At 38.3% G+C, this 16202-nt stretch overlaps 1 protein-coding gene across 1 annotated transcript; it reads right to left on the bottom strand.

Moving 5' to 3' along the window:
* Positions 1 to 5323: 5323 nt before the first annotated feature.
* Positions 5324 to 10898, bottom strand: LOC103533929 (cysteine-rich venom protein). The gene is given in 8 exon segments (XM_030447301.1): positions 5324 to 5451; positions 5652 to 5740; positions 6371 to 6465; positions 7017 to 7162; positions 7684 to 7774; positions 9081 to 9212; positions 10777 to 10860; positions 10863 to 10898. Coding segments are annotated over 8 exon segments (801 nt in total).
* Between the last annotated feature and the right edge of the window lie 5304 nt (positions 10899 to 16202).

Here is a 16202-nt window from a genome sequence, read left to right on the forward strand (position 1 = left end):
TGAATTAAGAAATTTTAAGAAAACTTTTGTTTTGTTCAAAATTTATCAAAAAAACTTAATATGACTGTAGCTTGGCAGTTTGGGTTTTCCTCCTTTACTCCTATCACTTTATGCAGAAGTAGCAGAAGAGGAGAAAACAAAAAAGTGTTAATGATGTAAAATGAAAAAAAGAGAAATGTAATTTCACTTGAAAGTATAATTTCCATTACTGTGAAAAACACCCCAAAATCTGGTTGTAAACATTTTAAAGTGTCATTTTCTATTATATGTGTTGAGTGTTGGGTTGCCCATCAGCAGCACAGTGAATAATTAACATGGGCCATTTCCTTGATGTATGCAAGAACATTTCCATGCCAATTTGTTACCTTAACTTTTCCTAAAAATCACCTTCAAGACTTTTTATTCACAGAATCATAGAATGATTTGAGTTGGAAGAGACCTTAAATATCATCCAGATCCAAGCCCCCTGCATGGGCAGGGACATCTCCTACCAGCCCAGGTTGCACAACCTTCACCCATCCTGGCCTTAAACACTTCCAGGGATGGGGCATCAACAATCTCCCTAGGCAACTTATTCCAGTGTCTTAATACCTTCATGGTGAAGTTTTTTTCTTAGTATCTAACCTAAATCTCCCCTCTTTCAGTTTAGAACCATTACCCCCTGTCCTGTTTCTATCCTCTCCAGTGAAAAGCCCCTCCCCAGCTTTTCTCTAGGCCCCCTTCATGGACTAGAAGGCCAGTTGATGTAAACACTTTGAAAATATAAAATATGTCTCTCAAAACAGTATTTTTTCTACTCTTTTAAAAATACCTCATACAGCCAGAGACCAGGGCCAGCAAACGGTGATAAAACTTCATTGCTCTCTTGTTTGCTCTTTCCTTTTCTTAACAACTCTCTCCCCAAAGTGATTAATTTATGTAAAATCTCTCCTCTTGTAAACTTGTTTTTTTTTTCTTTTAAAGGTGGTGTTATTGTCTCCTTTCTCTGAAATAAATCTTTGTAATTTGCTTAAATCATAAAGCCTGTTATTTTTGTAAATTCCTGTGACGTCTAGGAGTAGTGGCTGATTTATCCACACAATCAAAATATAAAATAATAGCTTGGATAGTCACACCACTATAAGGTCTTTTCTTCTCCAGCTTGAATATCCCAACTCCCTCAGCCTGTCTTTCCTAGCAGAGATGTTCCAGCCCTCTAAGCATCTTTGTAGCCTTTCTCTGGACCTTCTCCAACAGGTTTAAATCTTATGCTGGGACCTCCAGAGCCATTGACAGTATTCCAGGTGCTGGAATTGTTGAGGTGGGTATCAGAAGGTCTTTTTTAGTCCTGGGGAACAGCCCCAAGAGCTCAGCAATCAGTCCCTGAATGTTCAGACACCCACAGAGGGTCAGGATGGGAGGGAGTTTCATTTCCTCACTTGTATCTCCTGGTGCCCCATGTCCCCTTGACTTGCAGTTAAACTGAGATATAATTATGCTGGAGGTGTGGCCACCAAAAGCAATATTATAATTAACAGATCTCAGTGCTTCATAGGCTCAATGTCCTCAATTAATCTCCCTTGGCTGGATTCTGTCCCTTTATCTCTGCGTTGCAGTCGGTGAAACTGAGGCATGGAGGTGAAATGTCTTGCTTGGAGCCCAAAGAGAAGGCAGTGGCTGTCAAGTAGGTTCTTAATGAGAAAGTCCATGTCCTGTTTTGCAAGGTTTAACTCTGGCCCTAACACTCAGAGGAATCCAACTTTTGGCAGCCTGGCCCAAAAAAGCTGGGAGCAGCCCAGGATTGGGGAGCATCCTCCTCCCCTTGCTCTGATGATCCTTTGCTGCTTGGTCTTGCTCAAGCATCTTGCTACAGTTTGGTTTAGGGGGAATAGTTGACTATTTTGGCAAAAGAAAACTTAAAAAATTCTGATGATGTGTTACAGTTTCCAATTCCTATCTTTGGCTGCTTATCCTGTAGTAATTGTTGGTGTGAAATGCTAAGGACATGATTGGGGTAAGATTTATGGAAGAGTTATTTGCTCTATCATATCAAAAGATGGAAAAAACCTGGGAAAACTTAGGCCATGTCTCTCAGCAAGACTTGGTAATACTGAAAGTAAAAGATCTCCCTTTTTGCTTAGCCCAGAGGCTGATAACATGACTAGAGCCATTTGGATCATTTTAAATATTAAAAAATGTTCTTTCTTCACAAGCCACAAAGCTGTTTAATTTTGTTCCTAACACTTGTTCAAAACTATGTGTTTGAAGTCCTTGCCATGTCATTTGAACTGCTGAAAAGCTCTTACATCACTCACCACAGATAAGACTTTGACTTGTACCATGGTGGTTGCCCTTATCATCTCTCAGCACATGTGCTCCTTGTCAGTGTCTCTGGAAACAGAATAAAAGTTGTAAGAAACTGTCAGTGTTTGTGGTGTCTCCCCTGAACTACACCTAAAAAGCTGCAGAATTCTGTAGATGTAACTTCAGCAAATACCAAGAAGAACGTGCTAATACCACAAATGAAAAAACTTTCACAGCATCAGTATAAACATTTGTGAAAATACAGTGAGACAATGGGAAAAAAATGCTATTTGACATGCTGGATCTCAGTCAATGCCATATTTTTATGCTTTTACCTCCCCTGTGGATGGGAAACTCATTTTCAGAAGCACCTTTCCACCAACATGAACAACTAAGTGGAGGGGCCCAACCTGTCCTTGAAGTCTTTTGAAACAGGATCATCCAAGTCATATTGTCATCACACCTGGTATTTCTTCTCTTCCACATCAGTGGAAAGCAGAATCTTTTTAAATCCCCTGGGAAATAAGAAGTTAATGCCTGAGTGCCCTGCAGTGACCCAGGGGGATCCATGATGCTCCAGGGTGACACTCCAGGATGCTGGAAGTCTCTTCCAGCTCCTGCTGTTGCCATGCTCAAAATCTTGATATCCAGAGCACAAAAGTTGGCTCCATGGGGAAGGAGCTCCTTCAGAAATCTCTGACAATGAAATAATCTGACTATTCATTGGCCCATAGAGAGAGTGAGGAAAGAGAAACTGTATAGGAGGAGTTTTAACTCCCATCTCCTTGGTTGCAAGCAGAATAAATCTTGGAAAATGTCCTGAGAATTTTGGCAAAACTATGTACCCTCCTGTAAGAGAACTGGCACTTTAGGAACAGTATTTTCTGAGGAAAATAATAGGTTTCTCAGGAAATTTTCACCCAGCTTGGGTTTCCATTGCACTTTCTAAAATTTTTTCTGTCTGTATGAGCCTTGAACAGTGGCAGAGTCATGATGTTGAAATTGAGACCCACCCAGGTAGAAAATCAAGGCTATCAGAACTGGTCCTGGAAACCATAAATTGCCTTAATTTGGTGGTATAAATTGCTTTAACATGATAGGGACTTGTCCAAAGGGACAGAATGAAACAATGGAGGGGAGGAAACTGCTACCAAATGGTTTCTGTACATAGTGATTACTTATTTATCCAGGATTAGCTAAGAAATTCTGGGCCAGCAAGTATTAAAATCAGGCTAGGTTGAGCTCAGAACTTTCAGTAAAAAGAGGAGCCAGTTGCAGAGGTAGCAAACTGAAACTGATGCAGCTGGATGTCTGGGTATCTTTCACCCTCTTGTGTCTTTTACCAGAACTGCAGTCCCATGGAGAAAATTCTTTTTACTGGTTTCAGATAGGAAGGAATGTGCTAAGCGGGATCAGTCCTGCTCAGGGCTGGTGGATGTGGCTCAAGACCCATGGGGGACCAGCACCCATCTTGAGGAGCAGCTGGAGATTTGGTGGGATACTCCAGTGAATGGCATCAGGATGCATCACCTGGGAGAAGCATCAGGAGGAAGGACAGAAAGAAGGAGCTTGTCTCTTCAGTGAGAGGATGTTTTATCTGATGTTTGCTCATTTTTTTAACCTCAGACAAAGTTTGTAATGTGTAAGCATAAAGGTCTTCTGTATCTACCTTATGATTAAAGCTGATTGATAATAATAAAAAAACCTTCTTGCTCTCTGCAACCACCTGAAAGGAGATGGGAGCGAGGTCTCTTCTCCCAAGTAACAAGAAGTAGGACAAGGGGAAATGGTCTCAGGTTGTGCCAGGGGAGGTTTAGATTGGATACAAGGAAAATCTTCCTTGAAAGGATTGTCAGGCCCTGGGACAGGCTTCCCAGGACAGGGGTGCAGCCACCACCCCTGGAAATATTTAAAAGCTGTGTACATGTGGAGCTGAGAGACATGTCCTAGTGATGGGCTTGGGACTGCTAAGTTAATAGTTGGACTTGATGATCTTAAAGATCTTTTCCAATCAAAAAATTTCTGTGATTCTATTCCAAAACCTCAGCTGAACTTAATCCTCTTGGAGAGATCCTAGGGGTGGGCACTGCTAGGAATCAGCACTAAGATGTTTCCTGTGAAGTTTGGAGAAAATCTGTTGTTTTGATGGAGGTTTCTGAGTATTTGGATCTAATGATTTTTATTGTGGTTGTTTATTTGCTTTTAATTATTATTTTTTTGTTTGTTTTGTTTTGGTTTGTTATGTTTTCTACATACTGCAATATGAATTCCAAGAGAGTGAGGGACTGACTTACTTGGGAAGGGATATATATGTCTTTCTTTGCATAAATGCTTTTAAAAACCTTGTCTTTTTTTGACTGTTAATACCATATGAAAAAAATTAACATTTATCACCTGTGTACACAGATGTACCAGAAACTTTGTGTGTAATAGTTGTAAGTTGTAATAGAGTAATAGTTGGTAAATTCAATAGGTGCATCTTATTTTGGCTGTGAAAAAAAAGACATCACTTTTTGCTTCATCTTTCTTTTCCAGGCTCATCCCCACACACATAAAGTATCGAAGGGCCTTGAATTATCCCTAGGGAATTTTCCAAATAAAAAAACTGAATTATTAATAACTTTAATGAAAATCTCTGCCAGTGAATTTGTGGTAAATCATGTCTTTATTTAGCAGGAATATATTCCATGATAATAAAAGAGAAAATAACAACAGAAATTTAAGTTGCATTTAACATATTCTGTAAAAAAAACCCCTAAAATGTTTGAAAAGAAATGAAGTAGCAGAAGGTTCACTGAAAGGAAAATCTCTCAGTAACATATTAGTATTGTAAGTATGATTCCCACAACATCTAAAATAACATCAGAGGTTATTTTGAGCTACTTGACTATTTTAGGACTGAAGTAATGGTGAGATATCAGAAAAAAATGTTGCCTATGGGTCAATCTGAGCTGATGCATTGAGAGTGAAATCACTTCCCAGTGAGTTCTGCTCTTTCCTGTTAAGTGTCACAGCAGCTATGGTGACATAAACCAGGACATTAAATGATTTGAGTGGTGCATCTACAGGAAGCAGGGCACTTCTCCTTCACCAGTGGATGGTTGCAGCCAAATAAGCTTTTCAGATTTCTGCAGTTTGCAAAAGAGTCTTGATACTTGCAAGGATTGGCTAAAAAGAGAGAGAGAAAAAAAAATAGTTGAGTGTTTATTGAAAACCAAGTCTGATATTTCTGCATTTTCAAAAAAAAAAATTCCATTTCATCCAGATTAGCAATAAGTAACTGTGAAAAAAGGGAAATTCTACAAAGGAAGAACATCACAATCTGAGGGAGCACAAAGTTTGGGAAGGAGCAGGATACATTCACTTACTGCAAAGCCCTCTGTCACAGTGGCCAGGACAATCTGCACATTTTGGTCCACTTTTGTAAGGTGTAGCAATCTGCATTGGATTATTTCCTCTGAAATTGGAAAGGAACACAACATAAAACAACACCAAAGGGCAGCTCTGTGTCATTTATAAGAATTTATGTCATTTATCGTGGTGAGAGGCATCTAGAAGTTTTTGGATGGAGTTATTTTCCTAGAAGAGGGACAGTAAGATTTAGAGAAAGAAAACTAACTGTTTATTTGCCTTTGTATAACATTATCAGTTCTGATTTTCCAAAGGCTTTCAAGTGACTGATTATAGCTCATAAAGCCATAACCTCAGCAGATGCCTTCTGACGTGCAGCTGTTTCTGATGTGCCCTTTACCCCTCTGAAAATTCATTTGCTCCTGGGTTTCACTTGGCCTCTGACTTTCTTCTCTGTGGTCAAATTTATAGGATTTTGTGTTCATGTTACTCAACTCATCCAGAAACAGACTTTTCTTTGCTCGTATGCTAACATTTCTTAATTTCTATTTCAATCTGAAATAAAATCTCACTGCTTAGCCTGATGTCCAGCCCAGAGTTCACACTGGCATTTTTAAAATTAGAAATCATGAAAATAAACTCTAATAATCTTATCCTACACATGAGCAATGGACCACAGGAGATGGGATCCAGGATTATTGCATCTCAAAAGAATAAAAAGGCAGGAGGTACATACGCAGGGCAGTACTGGCAAACATAGAAGTAGTTGAACTGATTCCTAGGACAGTAGGCAACTGCACACCCAATCAGGTAACTGTTGTACCAGATTAGCTGGAGAATAAAAATTAAACACACTATTTATTTCAGAGTTATGTATTCTCATCCAGGATCTCACAGTATGTCAGAACCAGAAGCTATTTTTTGTTTTGTTTCATCTATTTAGCTTTTAATTTTAGAGTTTAGCTGTCAGAAAGAATAAATAGAATAATGAGTTAGTCATGTCCTTCAGTTTAAAAATGCTTTTGAACACAGTTGCTTGAAGTTTAAATTAAAATTTTTAATCATAGATGATTTTTTTTGACATTTCTTTATCAGGTATTTCAACCCATATGTAGAAAATATTTATTGCTAAATGGTAATAAACTTTTTTTACTACAAAATAACACTCTTCTTCTGGATGGCTCTTCCAAAATACTACCTCTATTGCTTTAGAATTAGATGAAAAAATGTTTTAATTTATCATTCATCTTTATCATTCATCTTTGTCTTAGAGATGAATGACAGTGATTTGATGACAGTGATTTTTTTAATCTAATAAGAATCGTCTCCCTTAAGTGGAATCCTGTAATTTGAACATTGCTGTTTGTTTCAGTTCTCCATACCTGAGTATAGTTCTCAATATTGACATTTTTTGAAGTTGCTCCAAATCCATACTTGAAATTGGAGGACTGGCTGTACCAGGTTTGAATTGTGTCAGCCCATGTTCTTGGGTTAGATGACAGTAATATATTCTCACCACAAGTGACACCTGAAATAGAAGTAAGGCTGTTGTATTACTCAGGTAAAAATCAAGCTGTAAGGTGGAACAGAGGGGTACATCTCAAAAAAATCTCTTCAACCAGTTTGCCCTGTGATTTTTAGAAGAGGGCTGTACACATGATCCTCTGAAAGCTGCAGGAAAAGTTACTGATTTTGGGGAGATTTCTGTCACAGATACACTTTTCTCTACAAAATGTCACAGAGAAATATTTGTTCTTAGTCATACCAACAGTCCTATATTTGCTCTCTTGTCTCCAGCAGGAACCAAAAGGGGACACTTAAACAAAATTTAAAAATAGGGCAAGTCTCTCAGAGCATGCCTGTCTCTCAAATTCCAACAATTTGTTTTTCAGGGTATTTCTCTGACGAAGATGATGGTTTTTGTGTTTAACAGCCTTCAAAAGTTAAACAACAGATTAAAAGTTATCCTTATTTCTAGTTCACATGCACGAGGGTCATCTGCAAATTGTCATTAGCTGATGAGCTTAGGCTCTTTTTTCTGCCATGTACCATTAATGACTCTCTGATCTCTTGGGCTGATTTTCATCCCACACTTATCTGCCCATTTCTGAGCATTTTTGGCAGCTTTCTCATTCCACACCTGAAAGACACAAAAGAAGAAGCATCCAGGTCACAGATAAGTTAGTGCAACCCCTGAAAAAAATAAAATGGGGAGTAACTCAGGTGTGGTGAATGCTCCCATGGTCCTCACCAGAAGGCTTTTGGATAAAGTTATTTTCCTAGACAGTCATGGTTTAGTTTCAGATGTTCATAGAATACAAGAACTTTGATTTTAAATAAGAGGGACAGTAAGATTTAGAGTTGTGCCACTACTGGGGAATGGGCACCACATTTCTTCTTCAGCTCTTAAATGCTACAGAGCAGGTTATTCTGCACAGTATCCCCCAGTCCTGATAAACTGGGATTTTATAACACATTATTGCTTTCTTTTAGCTGTGTATCTGAGCTACCTTTGCAGGGTAACTCAGACTCTGTGTGGTTTAAAAGAGATTTTCAGCCCAGGTGCAGCTGAGAGGTAATGATGGACACCAAGTGGCCTTTGAACCTGGGGAATGTTTGCAAGTCCCCCTGTGCAGATTTAACCATAAAACACAGACCAGCCCATCAGTTTATGGGATAGGGATAACAAAGTATATCAGGGGAGGATATCAGGGGGATAGGGATGGGAGCAGTAATAAGTAAAGGAGGCTCAGCTGAGGACAAGCTGTTCTGCAGATCTTTTTTGCCCCCTGAGTAAAATTCAGATGTGTGCTGCTGCTCTTGCTCCTGCTCCACCTTTGCTTTACATACCCTTTCTTTCATCATGTTTCTCTTCTAAGATAACTGCTGGTACCTAAAGAGTGTTATCCATAATCTAAGAGCCATCACGGCCATTTGTACCTTATCCCCTGTTTTTTGTTGTTTTTTTTCCCCAAAAAGTCTTGCAGTGCCTGTCCATTGCTATGACCAATAAGGCAATAAGGCAAGAACTTGTGGTTCACTGTGCAGGTTATGTTAGTGCAGGTTTGACAGCAATAAATATGGTTGGGGCAATCCTGTGGTCATGGTTCCCATCAACAAATTAAACCATGCATTGAACAGTTCCTATATTGCTTAATTAAGTTTTTCTAAGTGGAGAAACTAAGAGATGTTGGTTAGGAGAGAGGTTTTGGATAAGACTTGAAGCCCATCTGAGACTTTTTCAATATTTTTACAAGTGCTTGCAGTATCAAGGTGTGCGAATTAAGCATGAAGGCCCAAGAAAAAAGGGATAAAATTCTGTTTTCTTCATCTCAATCCCAGAGCACCTTTCCTGGCCTATCTGCTCACTGAGTGTGACTTGTTCAGAAGACTACAATCTTCTGCTAATGATGAGGAAAGTAGGTTAATAACAATGCATAACATACCATTTTCAGCATGTTCCTGGCTGTGGGAAATACAGATCTCCTGATTTCATTGTGCATCTCAAGGATCTGCTTCTGGTTTTGAGATTTAGAATATGGAAGGGAGGGAGTGTTGACTCGTTTAATCTGAAAGGTCTGAAAAACAATAATAAGGAAAGTTCCAGTTATCAGAAGTTGAAAAAGCAAGATAGATTATGATTTCCTTGTCAAAGCAAAGCTTACTGGAATTTTCCATATTTTCCTTTAGTATTGATTATATTCTTATAATTGCTGATTTCTTATTTATTTATTTTATTCCTTTCTGCACTTGCACAGCACTTTTCATTAGGATATGTGACCCTAAGTGAAATCTGTATGTAGGAATTCTACCTTCATTTTTTCCCCACATGAAACATGGAGAAAGCTTAGTTCTGGAACCAAATCTCCAGTCTGGCTTTGACATCTTGTGTGCAGTAAAAAATCTCCAAGCCCTTGTCAGTTGTATGTGAAGCTGGATCAGAAATTAAGACTATTTTCAGACCATCTTCTAAATTACCTGAGGTCAAGAAAGCAATGAAGGATTCAGACTGTCTCTTACCTAAGGATGTCAAGTCATGAATCCTTGCAGAGAAAAAGAATTGCAGTGTTTATGTTGAAGTCTGCAAGCTAAAAGCATTCCTCAGGAAAAGATTCATCCCACTTATGTCTAAAAATGGGACATTTCAATCTAAATTAGACACCTGCACTTTCTTTCTCACTACTTGAGAGGGCAGAGGTAATTCCTCCCACAAAACCTTAACCTGAACTTCTTGGTAGGACTGGAATAAATTTTTTCTACAAGTTCTTCTTTCTCCTTCCTTTGTAGAGCCTGACAGAGGTCTGGACACCTAATACATTGATACTTAAGACAGATGACTTCTGCTATAGTTGTGTGATGGCTTTTTCTCTAGGGACTGGCTCATCTTATTTAATTTTAAATACCTACACCATAGGTATAAATACCTAAAAGTCATCTCAGTTTGCCTTTATGGTCAATGAGGAAAGCATAAAATGAGAGAGACTAAATTCTGATTTATAGAACATAAGCATAAATGAATCCCACTGTTTTGCCTTCAGAGATCTCTTCGTTCTTCAGCCCTAAGTGCTGTTCTACAGCTTGTTTAACTAAAGACATTTACATTTAAGACAAATCTCAGCCAACTATTTTAAGCTGGTGTTTATACACACGTTATGGAAACAGGCAGAACACACTTCACCCAAAATTTATTAAAGATATGATTGGCATCCCTGAAGTACTCCATTTTTTTTTTTTTTTACTTCATTAATAAGCAGATATTTATAAAAATCTCACATTTAAGTGTCTACATAGCAGATATCTGCATCTTACAAGATTAATTTTCTCTATGGAGAGATGACTAGAATTGTGATACTTAGTTAAACAACTTTATACAACCTTCAGTTCACATTATTTGGGACTATGAATTTTTAAAATTAGTCTTGTGGTGAAGTGAAGAATATTTTTACAAGGAGAAGAAATATCTTAATTTTAAAAAATCTCTGGAAAGCAAGAGTTCATCTTTAATGTCTTATGTGAACAGATTAACAATGTTTTCAACCCTGACTTGTAAGGCTCTAGAGATCACTAGTCCAGACTATACCATATAGGATATCTACACAATATGCTCAGATTTGTCTTTTTTGCACAGATGAATGCTCCTACCTGTCCACCAGATTGGTGCAGCAAAGCAACCAGGAAAATGATTGCAGTTAACAGGCCCATTTCTGCAGAGAAAAAGAAAGACAAACAGCAAACAACCCAAAATCCATTAGTTTCTGTTTCATAGAGTTTATGGTGTACTGTGGAATGTCAATAAGATACAAAACAGGTGTGGAGATAAGGCTGCTGCAGAGAAAATTATTCTTGTTGATGCCTAAAACAGCTGAATGTGTTAAAACTGTGTCAGTGAGGGGTGATGGTGAATAGGTACCACTATCTTGTACAGGTCAGGGGTAAAGACCTAGGAAATTCTCCTTGATAGTGAAACTATTGGGATAAGATCTGTAAAAACCCTAATTATAAAATGACAATATAAACAATCCACCCATCCATCTCTGAAAACTGATTAAATAATCATTTTGATATTCAGTGAGGTCAGAAAGGCTGCTGAGGGTTTTTTCTGTTGGCAGGAACTGAGACGTGGATTCAGAGCTCAAAAAAATTAACAGTAAGTTACCAGGGTCCCAGAAAAGCAATTTACACTTCGTTTTTCTTTCACTGAGTAGAATGGATATTTCTTGGTCCTTCAAATGATGACTTAGAGTAGATGGCACTTAGAGCATTGTGCATATCCTGGTTGTTGTTAAACTCCTGAAATTGCCTGTAGGTTTTTGATCTGATCTGCCTTTTATTTGTTGGGTTTATGTTACTGAAGTCAGTGGATTCATTTGGTATTCTATGGGAGTGAATGAAGCTACACTTTTGGTGTCAGGAATTAGTACTTATTTTGAGAAAAATAATGATAGCAATTAAAAGAATCATTATGTTGGTACAGAAAGTGTGTTAGTTTTCTTCTCAGGTGCTTTAATGTGACTCTTTTTGCCAGTGTGCAGCAGTTCTGATATTTTCATCTTGACTGAGAAGCAAGTTCTGTCCATTCTGTCTCTAACTGGGGTCAAGCTAGAAGAACAAGTAGGAAGATCTGCTTGAAGACTGGACATTTTGGCAAATTTCATTGAATGAAACATCAAGAAAACCCCAAAACCCCCACCACGAAAATCTACAGCTAAAAAGTTAGAAGCAAAGTTGCATTTGAAAAATAACTTGAAAAATACAGTCCAGGTTTTTTGTGTTTAATCTTGGTGCTTTACTCCTCAGCTGAGCCTTCTTCCTATCAGCTGATAAAGCTTTCAACTTTATACCAAGTTTGAAAGTTTATATGAGTGGAAATAGCTGTCCTTTCAGCTACTTTCATAGAATTTTTTCTCCTTCTCTGAATTTACATCTTCTATTTTCATTTTGAAAAAAAAAAATCCACTCTGCATTAAGAAAATGCAAACAGCTTACAGCATATTATAAGATAAAATAGACATTTTAGTAGCATTTATACCTGGAAGCTTGGACAGATAGTTAAAATTTCTAGGTGCCAAAATTCTGAGTTCAGTTGTAGTGCTATATTCTACCAATGATCATCTGGAATAAATTCAACATAAAAATAATTCAAATGAAATTACAAAAAACATTTCCTATGATTGACCACCTTCATGCAAAATGGATTAATACATGTTCACATTTAAAGAATGAAACCTGTGAGTCAAAATATTTTTTTTGCTCTAAAGAAAGATGAGAATTAGACTTCACTGAAGCCATTTCTCACGCACACACAGGTGGAAGTTGTGCTTTCACAACAGAAGATATAATTTACTATTAAATTGTTCCTCTGGGATTATGATAAGCAAACATTTTCTTTTAAGAATCACATTAGGTGCAACTTAGATATTAATCACATTAGGCTTTGTAGCACAGTGCCCAGTCAATACTCTATAGATAAAATCTCTAATATTGAAATTAAATTCTGCATACATTACCTTTGTCCAGCCAGAATCTTTCTGTATTTTAGAAAGAGTTACAGGAGTGAGAGTCTCTCCTCACTAGGGTTATGTATATATATATGTGTATGTGTGTGTGTCCCTCCTCTTTCCTTGTCAATATTTATTGCTGATAAATGACATCAGCATTAGGGCTGCATGTTTTAGAAGAAAGAAGTTTTCTAGAGGAACAGGTGAATGAAAATTAACCAATTCAGTTTCATTGTTCTCTTCTGTTTGTTTTTTTCCTTTAGGTTTTTCTTGTCTCCAGGGCAAGAAAAGAGAGAAGATAAAAAATCCTTTTCCAGCACTTTAATTTTGCCAAAATGCTTTAGGGGGCTCAGGAAGCTGTGGTGCTGATGTTCACAAAAGTTTAGGAATTGTTGCTTTGCAATTGTCTTTTCTGACTCTGGCAAAAGAATGGAAAAAATGTTTTGAGACAGAGACATAAGTCAGCAACTCCCTTCTTCCAAGTGGTCCTTGGCCTTCCATTTGCTAAAAAAATTATATTGCATTATCTCACTCAAGCCAAAAGGCACCAGGCACTATTGTACACACAGTTTACTCCATGTGCTGTTCAAGTATTACTTACTTGTAGAAGGCTACAGACCTGCACAGCTTCCCTTTTGAGTCTGAAGGGAAGCATTGCACCGATTTGCTTTCTTGCTCCAGTGCAGCATCTCTGAGTTCATCTTTTCTTTTTGGAGGATCTTTGCTTTCACTCATTTCTAAGGTTATAGCACAGAGTCAGCTTGGATAGGTCAACGATGGCCAAGTGTTCTCTATTTAAACACAACCATTCTTCCTTCCTTCCATGCTGCCTGTTGACCTTCTGAAGGCCTAATTCATCTGCAAATCTCCTGTCTCCTTCCTTGAAGTTTCTCATCTTTGCTCTTGCTGTCCTGCCTTGCACACTGAGCACCATTTTCATTATGCTGGGTCGAGGTTACAGTCCACACGATAACTCAGTATTATTTGATATTATTTTATTATTTCATTCCCATTTTCTGCAGTATTTCTGCAGCTCTCTGCTCTTGCCAGCGTTTTAGTATCAGATTATAATTCCTTTCTAAACCAGCTGGGCTTGTTCGTTATTTGTAGAGCAGGCAGCATTATGGGAAGTCACTTGTGATAAAGCCTCCTGTATCCTTCTATACTCTGAGATAAGGCTGAAGGTGCTTTTTTAATTTGATGCAACTTTGATGAGATCAGGGTTCTCAACATCAGAAAATCTGATAAACTGCCTACCATAGTTGTTCAGACTGTATCTCTATTGGCTATGAGGAGAGGCAATCCAGAACTTCCAGACACTGAATGTCCTGCAAGAAGAGGCTGCCCAAGGAGGTTGTGGAGTCTCCTTCCCTAGAAACATTCAAACCCCACCTGGATGCCTTCCTCTGTGACCTACTGTAGGTGACCAGCTCTGTCAGGGGGCTTAGACTGGATCTTTCAAGGTCCTTTCCAACCCATTCCTTTCCCATTCCTTTCCCATTTCCATTTCCACCCCATTCCTTTCCATCCTATGATTTCTGTAATACTGTTCCTAACTTACTCCATCCGTCCTACTTGGTAATTTTCATAAATTTGCCAGCCACCTGAGCTTTGTTTGAATTGTTAAAATGAAATAACTCCACTGTAAGTATTTAGTTAAAGAGTGACACACCTGCTTAAATAGAGAAATCAATTTGTTCTATAAAGATATGCTACAATTCATGGTCTGTGAGTAAAATAATTGAGAAGAAAACAAAGATTAATAAAACTGCCATCCGGGACCATGGTACAAAGAACAATTTAGTGTATCAATACCTACTTCCTCATAGGGATTACCTGAAGGGGTGGTGTAATTTTTTTTTTTTTTAAACTAATTCCACAGGTTCAGCAAATATATGTATTTTTAAAGAGAAAGCTATGGAAATTCTTTAAAAAATATATATCAGCTGGAGAGATTTGACTGTGGAAGTCCTTCTTCCAGCCCTTATATAAACCTGAGCTGATTTCAGCTCAAGCAATGAAGGCAAAATTCCTCTTTCTTTAGTTCTTAAGTTTCACTTAACTTACTGACAGGTTAACTAGTGACTGATTACAATTAAATCTGTGTTTTTTGATGGTTCAGTCTTTGCAAAGACATTTTTACCACCTCTCTGGGAAACCTGTTTCAGTGTTTCATGACCCTCATTATAATTTCTTCCAATATATAGTCTGAATCTCTCCATTTTCTGTTTAAAACCATTACCCCTTGAGCTATCACAATAGGCCCAGCTGAAAAGTTTGTCCCCTTCTTTTTTGTAAGAAACCTTTAAGTAATGAAAGGCTGAAGAAAGGTCTTATTCTTTCTAATCTTACCATTCAAAAGCTGTTGTTAAGGTAGAAAACATAAAACTGCAAAAGGAATTTTTTTGGGGGTAGAAGTCCATTTTTTCATGAAAAATGGATTAACAAATTATTCTTACTAAAATCACACACTTACTCTGTGTGTGTTCATGCTCTTCTTCATCTTCTCTGTTGAACTGTGACAAAGCTGAGCAATGCCAAAAAAAGAAAAAAATAGCTTTGTTCTTTATTAACTGTATACAGGTTAGCAATTCAGCTACAGTTTAGCTTGTGTAATTGATTAGAAGAATTTTCTATATCTATCGCTAGCATAGGACACCAGGGATTTAGTTCCAGAAAAGAAATTCATTCCCACTCTTAGGACAACTCAACAGTGAAAACACTTGTGTTAGAGCTGTTTTTTCATCCCTTTTCCTTTTGAATAGCTAAGGAATACTTTTAAAGTCACCTTTAGGAAGCAATATATTTAATTCATTCAAATCTTAGATCAGAATAAGAGAAAATATCAGATACAGATCAATGAGACAGATAAACTACATCCTTTCAGTCATAATTCTCCCATGAAAGAAATAAATCACAGAATCATAGAATTGGCTGGGTTGAAAGGGACCTCAGAGATCATCAAGTCCAACCCTTGAACCACCGTTGTGGTTGCTAGACCATGGCACTGAGTGCCACATCCAGTCTCTTTTTAAATATCTCCAGGGACGGAGAATCCACTACTTCCCTGGGCAGCCCATTCAAATGTCTGATCACCCTCTCGGTAAAGAAATCCTTTCTAATATCTAACCTAAACTTCCCTTGGCACAACTTAAGACCATGCCCTCTTGTCTTGTTGAAAGTCGTCTGGCAAAAGAGCCCAACCCCCCCCTGGCTCCAACCTCCTTTCAGGGAGTTGTAGACAGCGATGAGGTCTCCCCTGAGCCTCCTCTTCTCCAGGCTGAACACCCCCAGCTCCCTCAGCCTCTCCTCATAGGATCTGTGCTCGAGTCCTTTCACCAGCCTGGTTGCCCTCCTTTGGACCTGCTCCAGCACCTCAATCTCCTACCTGAACAGAGGGGCCCAGAACTGGACACAGGACTCAAGCTGTGGCCTCACCAGGGCTGAGCACAGGGGCAGAATCCCTTCCCTGGACCTGCTTGCTGGCCATGCTGTTCCTGATCCAGGCCAGGATGCCATTGGCCTTCTTGGCCACCTGCCAATAATCAATGCCTGCCATAAATGAATGTT

Source organism: Calypte anna, chromosome 3 (assembly GCF_003957555.1).
Source record: "Calypte anna isolate BGI_N300 chromosome 3, bCalAnn1_v1.p, whole genome shotgun sequence".
Classification (NCBI taxonomy): domain Eukaryota; kingdom Metazoa; phylum Chordata; class Aves; order Apodiformes; family Trochilidae; genus Calypte; species Calypte anna.